This window comes from Neoarthrinium moseri (assembly GCF_022829205.1).
Source record: "Neoarthrinium moseri strain CBS 164.80 chromosome Unknown scaffold125_Wmoseri_CBS_16480, whole genome shotgun sequence".
NCBI classification, from domain to species: Eukaryota; Fungi; Ascomycota; class Sordariomycetes; order Amphisphaeriales; family Apiosporaceae; genus Neoarthrinium; species Neoarthrinium moseri.
The window spans coordinates 39,868-53,502 of NW_026055239.1; the positions used below are offsets into that span (position 1 = coordinate 39,868).

Genomic DNA, 13,635 nt, shown 5'->3' on the forward strand with positions numbered 1-13,635 from the left:
ACTGCGAGGCTTAGTTATCGCGCTGGATATTAAGTCTTTCCACGAGGTTCTCCACCAGATTCAAAGGTTTCCTTGGATTAGAGCACTGCACGATAATGCAGGACAGGCAGTATGGGAGTTAGTTCAATAGGGACTCAAATTGTCATACAATTTCCCAAGATTTAGGCAGTTCACCATGCCCTGGCTGGTTCTCCCTGAACTATCCCGATGTCCCGTAGCTACCACACAAATGTCTCTTTCACAAGACCCTCCGAGATCTTCCACATCTTGTCGGCCTCAGCACTTGAGACTGCCGGTGGGAGGGCCAGGTCGCTGATCTGGCAGTCCCACAGGAATGCTCCAAAATTCTCCTTCTTTCCTTCTCTGCTTTCGGGCGGACCGAGCTTGGGGTCGAGTGCTGCAACTAGAGTGGTTGAGGCTCCAGCCGCTTGACTCTTCCAGGTGTATGTCCCTTCTTCTGCCATGTTCATAATTGCAGCCATGACATGCGGTGGTGCAGATCGACCCAGCTCAGTCTGTATTACCCCAGGGTGCAACGCTAGGCCGAGGATGCCGTATCTGCTGAACAACCTCTCGGTGAGTCCTATTCCAAAGAGAACATTTGCTATCTTGCTTTGGTTATACCCCTCGAGCGGGAGATATGACTGATCTTCTGGGTCCTTGAACCCCCAATGCCGTAGCATATCGTAATTGGGCTGCTCATACGCAGGCAAGTCCTTGTTCAGCTTCTCAAAGTTCAGATCGCTCCAACGCATGGTTGCCATCGTGGGGGAGGCAGAAGCCACGTTGATCACGCGTGTTGCCCCCTTTACTCTACTGGCATTTGCAGCTTTAATTAACTTAGGCAAGATTAGATTGGTGAACAAGAAGTGGCCAATATGGTTCGTGGCAAACTGTATCTCAATGCCGTCATCGTTGATGGTTCGCTCGGGGATGTTCATGATAGCAGCGCTGTTGACAAGAATATCAACTGCCGGAACATCTTCCCAGGATAGAAGCTCGGCAGCCGCCTTGCGAACAGACTGCTGACTGCAAAGGTCGATCTCCAGGGCACGATAGTCCACGTCAGGGAACTTGGATTTGAGAGCATTGATGCTTTCTTGCATCTTTAATGGAGTACGACTGGCCACTATGAGATGGGCTGGAGATTGGGAAGCCTGAAAAGTTAGTTCAAATTGCAAGCGATCTAAGTTTAACGTACTTACAAACGCCTCGGCAGTCGTGAACCCGATGCCACCTTGATTGACACCTGTGACAACGATTGTTTTGCCCCGAACGGACTCTGCAAGGGCCTGAGCAACCTCGAGAGCCTCGGTCTTGTCATTGAATTCGGCGTGGGTAGTACCAGTCATTTTGAGGTATTCCTATCGGGTATGATGGATATTAAGTGAGTTTGTAGTGTCGTTGATTTGTTTGATGATTGAACCATGCAGATTTGTTAAGCACGCAAATTTGGTCTCCGGGAAATGCCATTTTTATACTTGGGCGGCTCCATACTTGAATAGGTATCATTCGGCCACCAACGGCCAAACCAAGAGCCCGATCTCTGCAAGGGACGATGGAAATTGGAGTTACCATTACGGACTTTACTGACTTGGAGGGGCGCCACGTGAACCTGCTGAGTCTAAGCCTCCGGCCAACCAATAAGAGACTTGGTACCTCTTCCGGTATAGCGCGGTTCGTCGGCTATGGGGTCCTGGCCAATGGAAGACTTACTACCAAATGCGGTAAAGTTTGAGGGAACTGCCGCACGTCTTGTATGGCCACCGCTTTGTCATTATGCTTCCTCTGCATTTGTTTTGTGACTTGCCCTTCTATATGTGCCTCGACTAGTGCAAACAGATTACACTGAGATGTAGATGATTGTCGGGCCGGTCAAAATCTAGCTCAGTTGCTTTCATGTGTGTGGTCATATCTTCTGACGAATACCGCCCACTATTTAAAATAAAACACGCCAGTAGGAAATTGACAAGGATTCAAATACAATCTTCCGTGCGTCGTGTAGCTCGAATCATGAGATGCGGCTTTCTCCATAACGTATGCATTCGGGAATCCCCTTGCCAGTCCACCGATTTGTTTACCAGCTCAAAATCATACATCCATACCATTTTAGCCAGGGTTGTGCGCATTTCCATCCACGCAAGGCTGCAATGACCGTCAGCAGCAACTTTCAGGAGGAATGGTTGAAGGCAACTCACTTGCGGCCAATACATGCCCTAGAGCCAAGACTAAAGGGCTGGCTTGCTGCTCGATTGTCAATGGAATCCTTTTCTAGCCATCTCTCAGGTTTGAAGTCGAATGGTTGATGAAAGTTGGTTGGTGAGAGACATGCTGCGAGGGGGTTTGTGGACACAGTAGCCTAAAACCGGGTTAGATAGATCTTCTCCTTCAAAGGGTCATGGAACCAGTTGGCGGTATATACGTGCCCCTTGCGGTATGAAGCAACCGTCAATGATAGCACCGCCTTCTGGAACTATCCTTGGAAGTCCGAGAGGCAGCGGAGGATAGATCCTCAATGCCTCTTCGATCACAGCCCCTAGATACTTCAATGGCACAGTTGCGGTATTGCTGATTTCATCATACTGTGCAAAGGATTGTCTAACCTCTGTGGTCAGCTTTGCCATTACCGCGTCATCTCTCAAGAGATAATGTAGGCATGTTGCGAGCGCAGTTGCACTGGTGTCACTTCCAGCCACTACCAGGTCTGATGCATGGGCAGCAATCTGTCTGTCTGAGATGGCAGACTTGTCTCTTTCGTCCAGTATACGTGTCAAGAAGTCACTTCTGGTACCGTCGGCAAGGATTCGCCTACTGATTGTCACTAGTGAAAAGTTACGAATGAATGCAGAAGTCTTACCTTTTGATTATATCCAGGGCGAGATATTCATTTTTGCGCGTATCCGCAGTCATCATTTCGATCTTGTGGCGTAGCACAACCTTGCAAAGTTTGGCAATGGTGGGAAAGCGATTGAACACTTCAACTAGTGCGCCTTGGGCCAATGCACCGAGCGAAATCGAAATCCAGGGGTGGTACTGATCTGCCAAGATAGTCATTTCAGTATAGAGCAGTAACGTTTTGGAAATTCAGCTTACCGTCTCTGAGGCAATTGAAACTTTGACCAAAGGCCAGATCGCCGGTTATATCAAAGGTCAACATCTCAAGCAAAGCGACAACATCAAAACCAGCAGGCAGTTCGCTCTTAAGCCCTGCAAGCTCAATGAAACGATCTACGTTCATGGAGATGAGGCCTTGCTGTTCTTTGAAAGACCTATCAGAAAAGGCACCCGCAAGATAAGATCGCATCTGACGGTGGATGGAAGGATCCCGCTCGCTGACTATCGATTTAGTTCCTATGCCAGCATAGCTGCCACCGTCGTAGAACCTCCCTTTGACGAGAATCTTTCGGTCGGCACGATGGCCATATATGTCCTGCCATGATTGAGCAGAGTTGAACGACAGTTCGTCCGGACTGACTCTCACGATTGGTCCTGGTACTGTATAAGTGAAGGTATTAAGCCCAATGAATGGTTATCTCACCATACTGGGCGTGAAGCTCTGTCATCTTGTAGGGCTGTCTCCCACCTAGGAACCATGCAGCATATGGCACCTGCCGAGGTATTAGCGATACTTTGAGATTAATTTGAGATGCGTGAAATCACTCACATTCGTGACCTTGCACAAGATTGGCCCCGGAAATTTTGAAAGAGGATGAATCCAGGCATTGTAGATGACTCGGTACGCACAATAGATGATAATCTGGTAGAGCCTTAGTTGGGGACTTCTCAACGAAACAGAATTGAACGTACACTGCCGACCACCGCCCAAGTAAGCGAACGTAGTAGAGACATACTGATGACGAACATTTCGATGGCTTTCCCCTGGAAATGTGAAGTTTAGAAATTAAGAGTAGAGAAAGACCTAGTGGAGACAGAATGACGGACTTTTGTTCTCATGTGGAGGCACTCTCAGCTTAGAGTGAGTGGCGTCTTTGGTAGATTCCTTCCACGAAATATTGGACTTAAGAAGAAACCTAAGACAGACTGGGCTAGGGTCCTGGAGGGCTGTGAAGAGAATCTGATCTCTTGGCATGTGCCACGCCACTACTGGCGCCTCATTCGTTTGGCCTCCAAGTGTGCCTAAGGGCAGGAACCGGGTGTGCTCACCCATCCACAAGGAGTAGGCGCTTCATTGGACCTTGTCATATGCACTGTGATCACCTCAGCTGAACCGCTCAATGAAAATGCCTAGTGGAGTTCTATGTTGGTCACTGGCCCCCATCATAGTGTGCTGTGGACATGCCGCAACTCGGATGGAGAGCAGATATAAAAGGTATGAAGACCCACGTCAATGACCTACCTAATGCATTAGATTTCAAGTCTGAAAACATAGTCAAGGTACGATTTAGGTCGGTCTTCATACCATAATCCGTGCTGGATCTCTCATTGAATACCTAAATTGCCTTCTTCAACATGGTCGGCCGACGCAGCATACGGTTGGGTTCCACTCATCCACCAGAGAGTTTGTTCGACTCTCGCTGCCATCCATTGGTAGACAGAGTATCCCAACTGGTCGATGAATACTTTCTAGGACGTTGGCCGTTCCCCGACCCAGCCAGTCGAATACGTTTTGTGAAGTCTGGTTTTTCCAGAGTTACTTGTCTCTACTTCCCGTTGTCTTTGGATGATAGAATCGAATACGCTTGCCGACTGCTCACATTGCTGTTCTTGATCGACGGTTCGTATTACCTACCAAACCACATGACCAACTATTGACACTTCTCAAGATCTTCTTGAGGATATGTCATTTGCGGAAGGCGCAGCATACAATGAACGACTGATGCCATTGGCGAGGGGTACCACACTTCCGGATCAGTCATCGCCCGTTGAAGTCATGATGTATGAACTGTGGCAATCCATGAGGAATGTGGACAAAACCTTGGCCGATGAAGTCCTAGATCCCATGTTCGACTTCATGAGAGCGCAGACGAATAAGGTACGGGCCACGAACATGGGTCTTGGTCAATACCTCAAGTACAGGGAAGATGATGTGGGACAAGGGTATGTCACCCGCCCAACCTCTCGGGTCCCTAGGGCTGACAGCGCTTATGCAGGTTATTAAGTGCATTAATGCGGTTCTGCATGCACCTCCAGCTCTCACCTTCAGAATCCGAGCTTCTTAGACAGGTTGAGTCAAACTGTTCTAAACACCTCGCTGTTGTGAATGATATTTGGAGTTTTGAGAAGGAACGTGCGGCCGCGAAAGCTGGCCATAGAGAAGGGGGAGTTTTGTGTTCCAGCGTCTCCATTGTCGCTCAAGAGGCGTCGGTGTCTGCTGCCGCTGCAAAGCGAACTCTGTATTGTCTGTGCCGTGAATGGGAGCATTATCATATGGAACTAACGTCGTCAATACTCAAAGAAGCCCAAAGCCCACACGTCAAGGCATACATTCAAGGGCTCGAATACCAGATGAGCGGTAACGAAGCATGGAGCAACTCAACTTCTCGCTACAACGGCTAACTTAGATCGGGAGCCTTACCTATGCTCGCACGAAGGAAGGCCCCGCAACTAGCACTAGACTAAGATAGTGTAGCACGCCCTTTCCCACCCCCCCCCCCCCCCCAAAAAAAAAAAGGAAAAAAAGAAAAAAAACCAAACTAGACTGAGATCAGTAACAATGTACTATTTGAATTGCATGCGTTGACGGGCAAGCCAATCTCAAACCCAAAGGGAATAATGTGATACGATGGCAAGTTTCGTAAGCTGCAATAGAGCCTGGTGGGGAGCCCCAAGAAGGAATCTAGTGCCTGCCTAAATATCCTTGCCTTTCTCCGCGAATAAGCATGGTCACTAGGATCATCACGAATCACGGGTGTGCCAAGTCAATGTGATGTAGCACATTCGGAGCACGATTGGCTGTCACCTACAACCGGAGTCACCTGATGATGAGCCAAGCTGATTCTTTTTCTCAACATATACGAATGCATCGACCAATCGCGGCAACTGAAGGCACACAACGGGTTATATGTAACCTGCTACTCAGATGCAATGTCTCGAGACGGCTTGCAGTGTAGGCATTCGCCGCACAATGGCTGATAGGGCTGACGTCAGTGTGACCTTAGTGTCCAGGGCTGTGATAGCTTCCGAGAGTTCGGGTCGCAACTTCATTGGGTCATGGATTTCATGTGGATACTGATGCGATAGGAAGGAACAGAGTCATAACACTGTATCATGATCGTATTCACATGATGCCCCCAATGTGGCTTCAATCATGGGGCGAAAGGATTTCCTAGGATCCTGCAGGTTCTTTTTGTGGAATGTTGCTCAGGTCACACGGCCTTATTCAATAGTTCAGGAAATAGGTTTGAAATAGGAATCGCGTGTGAGGATAGGCATCCACTACGAAAAGCATCCACTGATCCTTATTGGCACCATCTTGTGTGCCTCAGAACTTGGACGAAAACCCTGGCATTGCGAATGATGCAACCCTTCCAATCCCCTGGGCGATAGGCTGAGTTTGCTGGCCGGCTTACCGCGATACAAATTAAGTACGCATATTGTGCAATTCCTTGATTTGTACTATCGAAGGACCACGGCTCCGCCTGCAACCGCCAGGTTTCCGGCTGCGGCCTAAAGATGCCATTGGATCCTAATGGTAAGCTTACTGGGAGAGATTCGCACGGCAATTGTGTTTGAACTTGATTCAAAACGCGGATGAGAGAATATAAATGAATCGATATTGCCTCGACTCAAAAGGGCTGACCGCGAGCGGAGATTCAGACGCTGGCGCAACCATTCCATAACACTGTAAATGCAATCGAAGATTAAGGTCTTGACATTCATCCTATACACCAAGTAATTCCCCACTCTATATACCGCAGTCAAGTAAGTCCAACTCGTGAGAACATTGCATCTGACATCTTATATCCTCCTGTAACCATAAAACATCTTGAACATCCGGTCTTTCTGCCCAGGAGTGAACTCGTTCGTACTGTCACAGATTCGTTAGCAGGCGCCATACTCCATTTTGCGGGCGTATCAAATCCCGCATGATGAACGAATGTAAACATACCAGTCATCACTAGTGTAACCCATGAAGTTGTGGATCGGATCCGTGCCAGGCAAACTCGGGCATGAATCCGAATTGGCGGGACAGCCATACACAGTCGTTCCTTGTGCGGGGGTATCAGTGACATAGTCACCCACGGTGTCTGAACAGCCTCCAGCAAAAGTATGGTTCAAACCGAACCAGTGTCCTGTTTCATGGACTGCGATATGGCCCTGATTCCAATCCGCGAATGCGCCCTGCTCGGCCGTGATGCCGGGCATTGTCTTCGCGCTGATTTGGCAGGAGTCTTTGTAGAATACCGGAGTACCAGGTACCGCAGAAGTGGTAGGAAACTGGCAATATCCAGTTGCACCGGGCGAATAGCTGCTGAAGAAGTACAAGTTCAGAGTGTCATACCCGCCTCGGCGCGACGCTGCCAGATATGCATTGTATTCCGCCTCGTGATACATCCATCCCCTTTCCGGGCCCTCATTTACCAAGAACGCTGACCCAGTCAAGTTGTCAACGATACGTGTTGTTGAATTAAGCACAAGTTCGATAGAATATCTTGCATACGTCTCATGCAGTACCTGCCACTGAGCATCCACGATAGTGTCGGTGATGAGGTCCGCCTCCGCCTCGGTACTGGCGATGTGGAAGTTTACATCCACAGTAAGCTTGTCATGGTTGTTTTGAGGTTGAAGAAGCTGGTTGTCGGTGTACTGGAGCGCCGGATCTTGAATGAGGCCTAAGTCGGAGACTAGACATCCTCGAGGGCTCGGCACTGGCTGCTTTGTCCCGGGTGATGCGCTACAAAGACCCAACGGCGTTAAAATAAGTAGTATTCTCCTCATACTTACAGGTTCTCGGCTGTACAAACGGGTGCTGAAGCTGTTACATGGTCGACAAGATTGGAAAGAGCAGGCGTTGATTTATGTATTGATGTTTGTGTTATGTCTACCCGGTAGGCATGCTGCATGCAGTTTTCCTCCTCGTATTTCTGCTGTTTCCACTCGTTTTGATATGATTGGCTGAATTATCGGCTCATGCAGCAGTTTTCAGTCGCTATTTCCGCGATCCTTGCAAGCTACCAGAAAAATAGGACTTGGCACTAGTTTCCCATGTAGTACTAAGCGAGAATGTCTTTAGACTGGTATATGCAGCATCGTTTGCACATTCGTTCATACTGTTTCCATGGGAAGCGTACTTCAGTCAGAGGTTACTACTGCAACTGAGCCTACGACTTGAGGTTGGAATACTTAGATGCTTGATGGTAGTCATCTCCATTATGGGTACTGTCCACATAAGTAAGTCGTCGTAGCGCGCAGTGGCATGGTTGTTGAATACTGATTGCAAACGATCTATTGCATAATATTCTTTCTAGATTTTGAGGGAAATGTGAGGATGGTGTTGTGTACAGTTTGTCCCCTCTAGTCATCCGTGTTCAAAGAGCTCACATCAATTGCTCGTATTGAACTTGCGTCAAACTCTGAAACTAGAAGCATGTTTCCACTTGGACTCGCTGCAAGCGCTCGAGGAAACGCCCCCGTGGATATCTGGGGGAAGTTCACACGGCCTCTCCCCAAAGCTGCCCTTGTGTTAACAGCAGTAATACCTGTACTTGCGTTGCTATATCCAAACCGATTGGAGTCAGCTGTGAGAATATGACCACGAATTGCTGTGATTCCTATTGGAGACGTCCCCGTGTTGATTTGGGCAACCTGTGCATCCATTGTAGTGTTGTCAGCGAGCTTCGCCGCGTCGAAGGCTAGTACATGATTGGATTCTCGCGTCGTCACCCACAAATGCCTCCCATCCAAGGACATTTGCGCGCGCACAGGGTGGCATCCAGCTACAATCTTTTTGACCAACGATTTCCCGGGAGTTCGCCTCAACGTGGCGACGTCAAGAACGTTGACAATGCCCGTTGTATCATTCAAGGATGTTGCCGAATTATTCATCTCACTTGTAACGAAGAGCCGAGAATGATCCTGTGAGAACTGTTGACCGATGGTGGCGTAACCCAAGGCAATAAACCCCCTCCATGTGCTGGCTACTGTTCCATTGGCCAAACGGGTGACGTTGTATACTTCGAGAGCTCCAAGACCCCAGGTGTTATTGCTACCAAACTCTTGGCTGATAAACACGAACTTATCATCAGCGCTGACCGTCACCTCAATGGCGCTTTGGCCTACATAGCCGTCCTTACTTAACACCCCCACGTACGAGTCACTTCTGCCGGCGAGAGCTCGGTTGACGTCAAGGATCACAGCCCCATAGCCCGTGGCGGCGTAAAGGTTACGTTTGTCGTTCGTTAGGGCGAGCCCGCGCAATCCATACCCATCCTCCGTGATGTTGGTATTCCCAATCAAACACCATGGAGGAAGCGGAAGCATGTATTTCATCTTCGGAGTGAGCTCAGACGTGTCAATTACACCGATTGAGAAGTTGACAGCCGCAAAAGCAATCTTCTCGTTGAGATATATCAATCCCCATGGGCGCGACTCTACGCCAAGAACCGAATTGTTGAGGGGGAGGTCAGGCTGCGGAGGGGCATTGGTTGCGCATACGTGTGTCGGGAACGCTGCCGTGAGTGGAAGTAATACTGCGGCGATAGCAGCTACGGCCGCAGCCCAGTAGGCGACGAAACCTGCCATTGCTGCAAGTCTGGCAAGATTGTAGCTCACCCAAGGTGATCAACAGGCTATAGCAAGGTATTTGATGGAGAATAATATCCAGGGCCCGCCAAACCATGGACCTTAGCCTGCATATTAATAGGGCTGCCCCTGAAAGATCAGTGTTAGGCTTGGCAAATCGATCTGATACCCCATCCCCGCAATGCACATGCGACAGCCCAGACATCCCAGGCAAATGCCAAATAAAGATATAATCGCTTGGCTGGGAGCCTTTGTCGATACAACGTGGACATCACCTTCCCGTCTCGGGGAATTGAGCGCTTGGCGTTCCGCTCGGCATGCGGTCGTGAATTGAGGGAGTCAAGCTCTCGGGTTTCCGAATAGCTTCAAGCATACAGTGACGAGTTGGATACTAAGTTCAGTTGTGCGTCTCTTCTTGGCTTGCAAGCTTGTGACACTTCATCATCTAACATTGCCAATGCCAAGTTTTGGCGATTGGCTTGGGTGCCAGTGCCTAGACTGTTATCACAAGACCCGCTCCAGTTATGTTCCCGAGACCGTATGATCCATAGAAGACAATACGCGGGTCCGTAAAGCACTTTGAATGAAGGGCTTCGCATGCTAATTGCTGAGTGGATTTATCCGTTAACAGCTTATAACGAAAGGGATCATTTCTTGGCGATGGCCAAAGAAGGCAACGGAGTTAGAATCGTTTCGGATGTCGGCAGTGAGCCGCGATGACTAAAGACACCGTTATCCGTAGACGACGATGAGTCTATCCACTTCAAGGCCCTGGTCCACTTCGTCGCCGATTGGGATTGAAACAAATGCAACACACCTATTGGGCAATCACTGCACGTGTCACGGAGTGATTACCGAAGTTTTAGTATATTTGCGATAGATACACCCCCACTAGCCTGGAATCAAATAGACAAAAGGGAATGCTCCCAACGTTACAACGCTCTTAAGCAAACTTTCTATAAAGAAGATGATATTAAAACGATATCCTGGATTTGCAACTGGACTAAGCCCCGTGGTAAGGCATGACGGTGATAGTCTAGTGGATTAAGTGTTACAAGAGTCAAGACTTTACCTGTGCTTTATGATCGCTACATTTCAGGCAATCATCATCATTCGGAGATAATACCTGCCCGACTCAGTGGGAGTTGACTTGCATCGTATCAAACATCCTGAGTAGTGTCGCAGTCAAATTGGGAGTCTTTAACTTAAGTGATAGGGGCCATTTCTCAAACGGGTAGGTGTAAGGGCTGGTGCATCGGCAGGGACAACCTTAGAAAGACCCCAGCCCCACCGTCCACAAGCCCTGTGGGGACTTAACGATAGCCAGTTACATCCGGCACGAAGGGTTTTTATAATAAAGAAATATATTATAAACATCGATTTATAAAGTAATTTAAATAAATCGGTACGTTTAATTTATAAATAAGTTTTTATTTATTTAATATATTTAAATTATATTTAAAAATTTAAAATATAATATTAAAATATAAATTAATAAATTTATTTCGGTTAAAATTATATAAAACTTTAACTTTTTTATTTAAATTATTATATTAAAATATTTAATAAAAATTTAATTAAAATTTATATAATTTTATATAAATAAATTTTTAAAATTTTATAAAATTAAATATTTTATTTATAAATAAAAAAAAATTTAAAAATTTTTTTAAAAAGAATTTTAAAATATTATTATATTTTTTTTTATTTAATTAAAATAAATATAATTTTTTATTATTTTCTTAAAATTTTTTTTTAAAAAAACGTTTTATTTTTATAATTAATAATTAAATTTTTATTTTAAAAAAATAAATATTATAAAATTTAAACCCGCGTTTTTTTAATTAAAAAAACGTTTTATTATTAAATTAAATATTTCTTTTTATTTTTTTTATTATAAATTTATTTATTATAATTTTATATATTATTTTATTATTTTATAATATTAAAATTATAATATTATATTTTTTAATTTTATATTATATTAAAATTGTTTTTTAAAAAAGATTTTTAAAATATTATTTTATTTTTTAATTTAATTATAATAAATACTTTTTTTTTTCGTTTTATTAAAAAGACTTTTAAAATATTACCCCGTTTTTTTAATTAATAATTAAATATATTATAATAAATATTTTTTTCTTTTCGTTTTTTTTAAAAAGATTTTTAAAATATTATATTATTTTTTTAATTAATAATTAAATATATCATAATAAATTTATTTTTTTTATTTTTTTTAAAACGATTTTTAAAATATTATCCCGTTTTTTAATTTAAATATAATAAATATCTTTTTTTTTCTTTTTTTTAAAAGATTTTTAAAAAAGCGTTTTATTTTTTTAAATAATAATTTAATTTTTAAAAAAAAACGAATATTTATTATAAATATAAATTTATAAGTTTTAATTTTTTTAAAAAAAAGTTAAAATTTATTAAATAATTAACGTTTAATTATTAAAATAAAAAAATTATAAAATTAATAAATAAAAATAATTATATAATATAAATTATAATTTTAATAAATAAATTAAAATAAAAAATTATAATAAATTAAAATAATTTAAAATAAAAAATTATTATAATTATAATAATTTAATTAATATTAATAAAAAAATAAAAGAATATATAAAATAAAATTTATTTTAAAATAAAAGAATATATAAAATAAAATTTATTTTAAAATAAAATCGATATAAAATAAATTTAATATTTTATTTATAAATTAAATGTTACGAATATAACCTTACGAACCCCGATTTTAAAAAGGAAGAATTAAAACCCATTAAATAATTAACGCGTAACCGTTAAGATAAAAAGACCACGGGATTAATAAAATAAAAAAGGTTACGTAATATAAATCACGGTTTTAATAAATGAGTTAAAATAAAGGATTACCGGAATTAAAGTAATTTAAATAATTTAAAATAAAGGATTATTATAATTATAATAATTTAATTAATATTAATAAAAAAATAAATAAATATATAATAAAAGGGATTTTTTAATTATATAAATAGTTATTACTTTAATAATTAATTTAAATATCTATTTTATTTATAAATAAACCTTATTAAACCTTAATAATTATATTTATAACTTCGTTTATAAATCTTTTTATTATATTTTATTTAATATATAAGTTATAAATTATAACCGTCCTCGAAATTAACTATTATAAACATAACCTCACGAACCCCGACTTTAAAAAGGAACAATTAAAACCCATTAAACGGTTAGCGCGTAACCGCCAGGATAAAAAGACCACGGAATTAATAAAACAGAAAAAATCACGTAATATAAATCACGGTTTTAACAGGTAAACCAAGACAAAGGATCACGACGAGCCACGAATAAACTTAAAAAAAGGATCACCTTTAAATTAAAGTAATTTAAAATAAAGGATTATTATAATTATAATAATCCAATTAATATTAATAAAAAATAAATAGATATATAATAAAAAGGACTTTTTAATTATATAAATAATTATTACCTTAATAATTAATTTAAATATTTATCTTATTTATAAATAAAGCCTATTAAATTTTAACGATTATATTTATAACTTTATTTATAAACCCTTTTATTATATTTTATTTAATATATAAGTTATAAATTATAACCGTTTTTAAAATTAACGTCTTTTATTAATATAAACCTATATATTTATATTTTTTTACAATTTATTTTAAAAAGTATATTCGTTACATTTTAATTACTTTTATTTAAATACGTTATTTTCGAATTAATTAAATAATATCTTTATTAAATAAAATGGTATTATCCACCTTTAATAAAAACTCCGTAAATAACCCTACGGGAGGACTTAACGTCTTTAAAATAATATAATAATTATAAAAAACCCTCGATACCGTTAAAAATAACAATAAACAATTTATTATATAACTCGTTATTATTAATAATACGTAACGA

General features: G+C 41.8%; 4 protein-coding genes across 4 annotated transcripts; 1 reads left to right on the forward strand and 3 right to left on the reverse strand.

The window, feature by feature from the left end:
• Positions 1–218: 218 nt before the first annotated feature.
• On the reverse strand, positions 219–1,352 carry JN550_013629 (uncharacterized protein; the record flags this gene model as incomplete). Its single annotated transcript, XM_049312238.1, has 2 exons — positions 219–1,141; positions 1,202–1,352. 2 exons carry the CDS (start codon positions 1,350–1,352, stop codon positions 219–221), a joined length of 1,074 nt encoding a protein of 357 aa, XP_049164411.1.
• A 1,044-nt stretch (positions 1,353–2,396) lies between these two features.
• JN550_013630 (uncharacterized protein) lies at positions 2,397–3,864 on the reverse strand (the record flags this gene model as incomplete). Its single annotated transcript, XM_049312239.1, has 6 exons — positions 2,397–2,808; positions 2,858–3,038; positions 3,094–3,489; positions 3,539–3,608; positions 3,665–3,757; positions 3,808–3,864. 6 exons carry the CDS (start codon positions 3,862–3,864, stop codon positions 2,397–2,399), a joined length of 1,209 nt encoding a protein of 402 aa, XP_049164412.1.
• A 934-nt stretch (positions 3,865–4,798) lies between these two features.
• JN550_013631 (uncharacterized protein) lies at positions 4,799–5,517 on the forward strand (the record flags this gene model as incomplete). Its single annotated transcript, XM_049312240.1, has 2 exons — positions 4,799–5,058; positions 5,112–5,517. 2 exons carry the CDS (start codon positions 4,799–4,801, stop codon positions 5,515–5,517), a joined length of 666 nt encoding a protein of 221 aa, XP_049164413.1.
• A 1,401-nt stretch (positions 5,518–6,918) lies between these two features.
• On the reverse strand, positions 6,919–9,702 carry JN550_013632 (uncharacterized protein; the record flags this gene model as incomplete). The annotated part of the gene is made up of 4 exons (XM_049312241.1): positions 6,919–6,988; positions 7,070–7,855; positions 7,906–7,936; positions 8,661–9,702. The coding sequence occupies 4 exons, from the start codon at positions 9,700–9,702 to the stop codon at positions 6,919–6,921; spliced, it is 1,929 nt and encodes a 642-aa protein (XP_049164414.1).
• Positions 9,703–13,635: the final 3,933 nt, after the last annotated feature.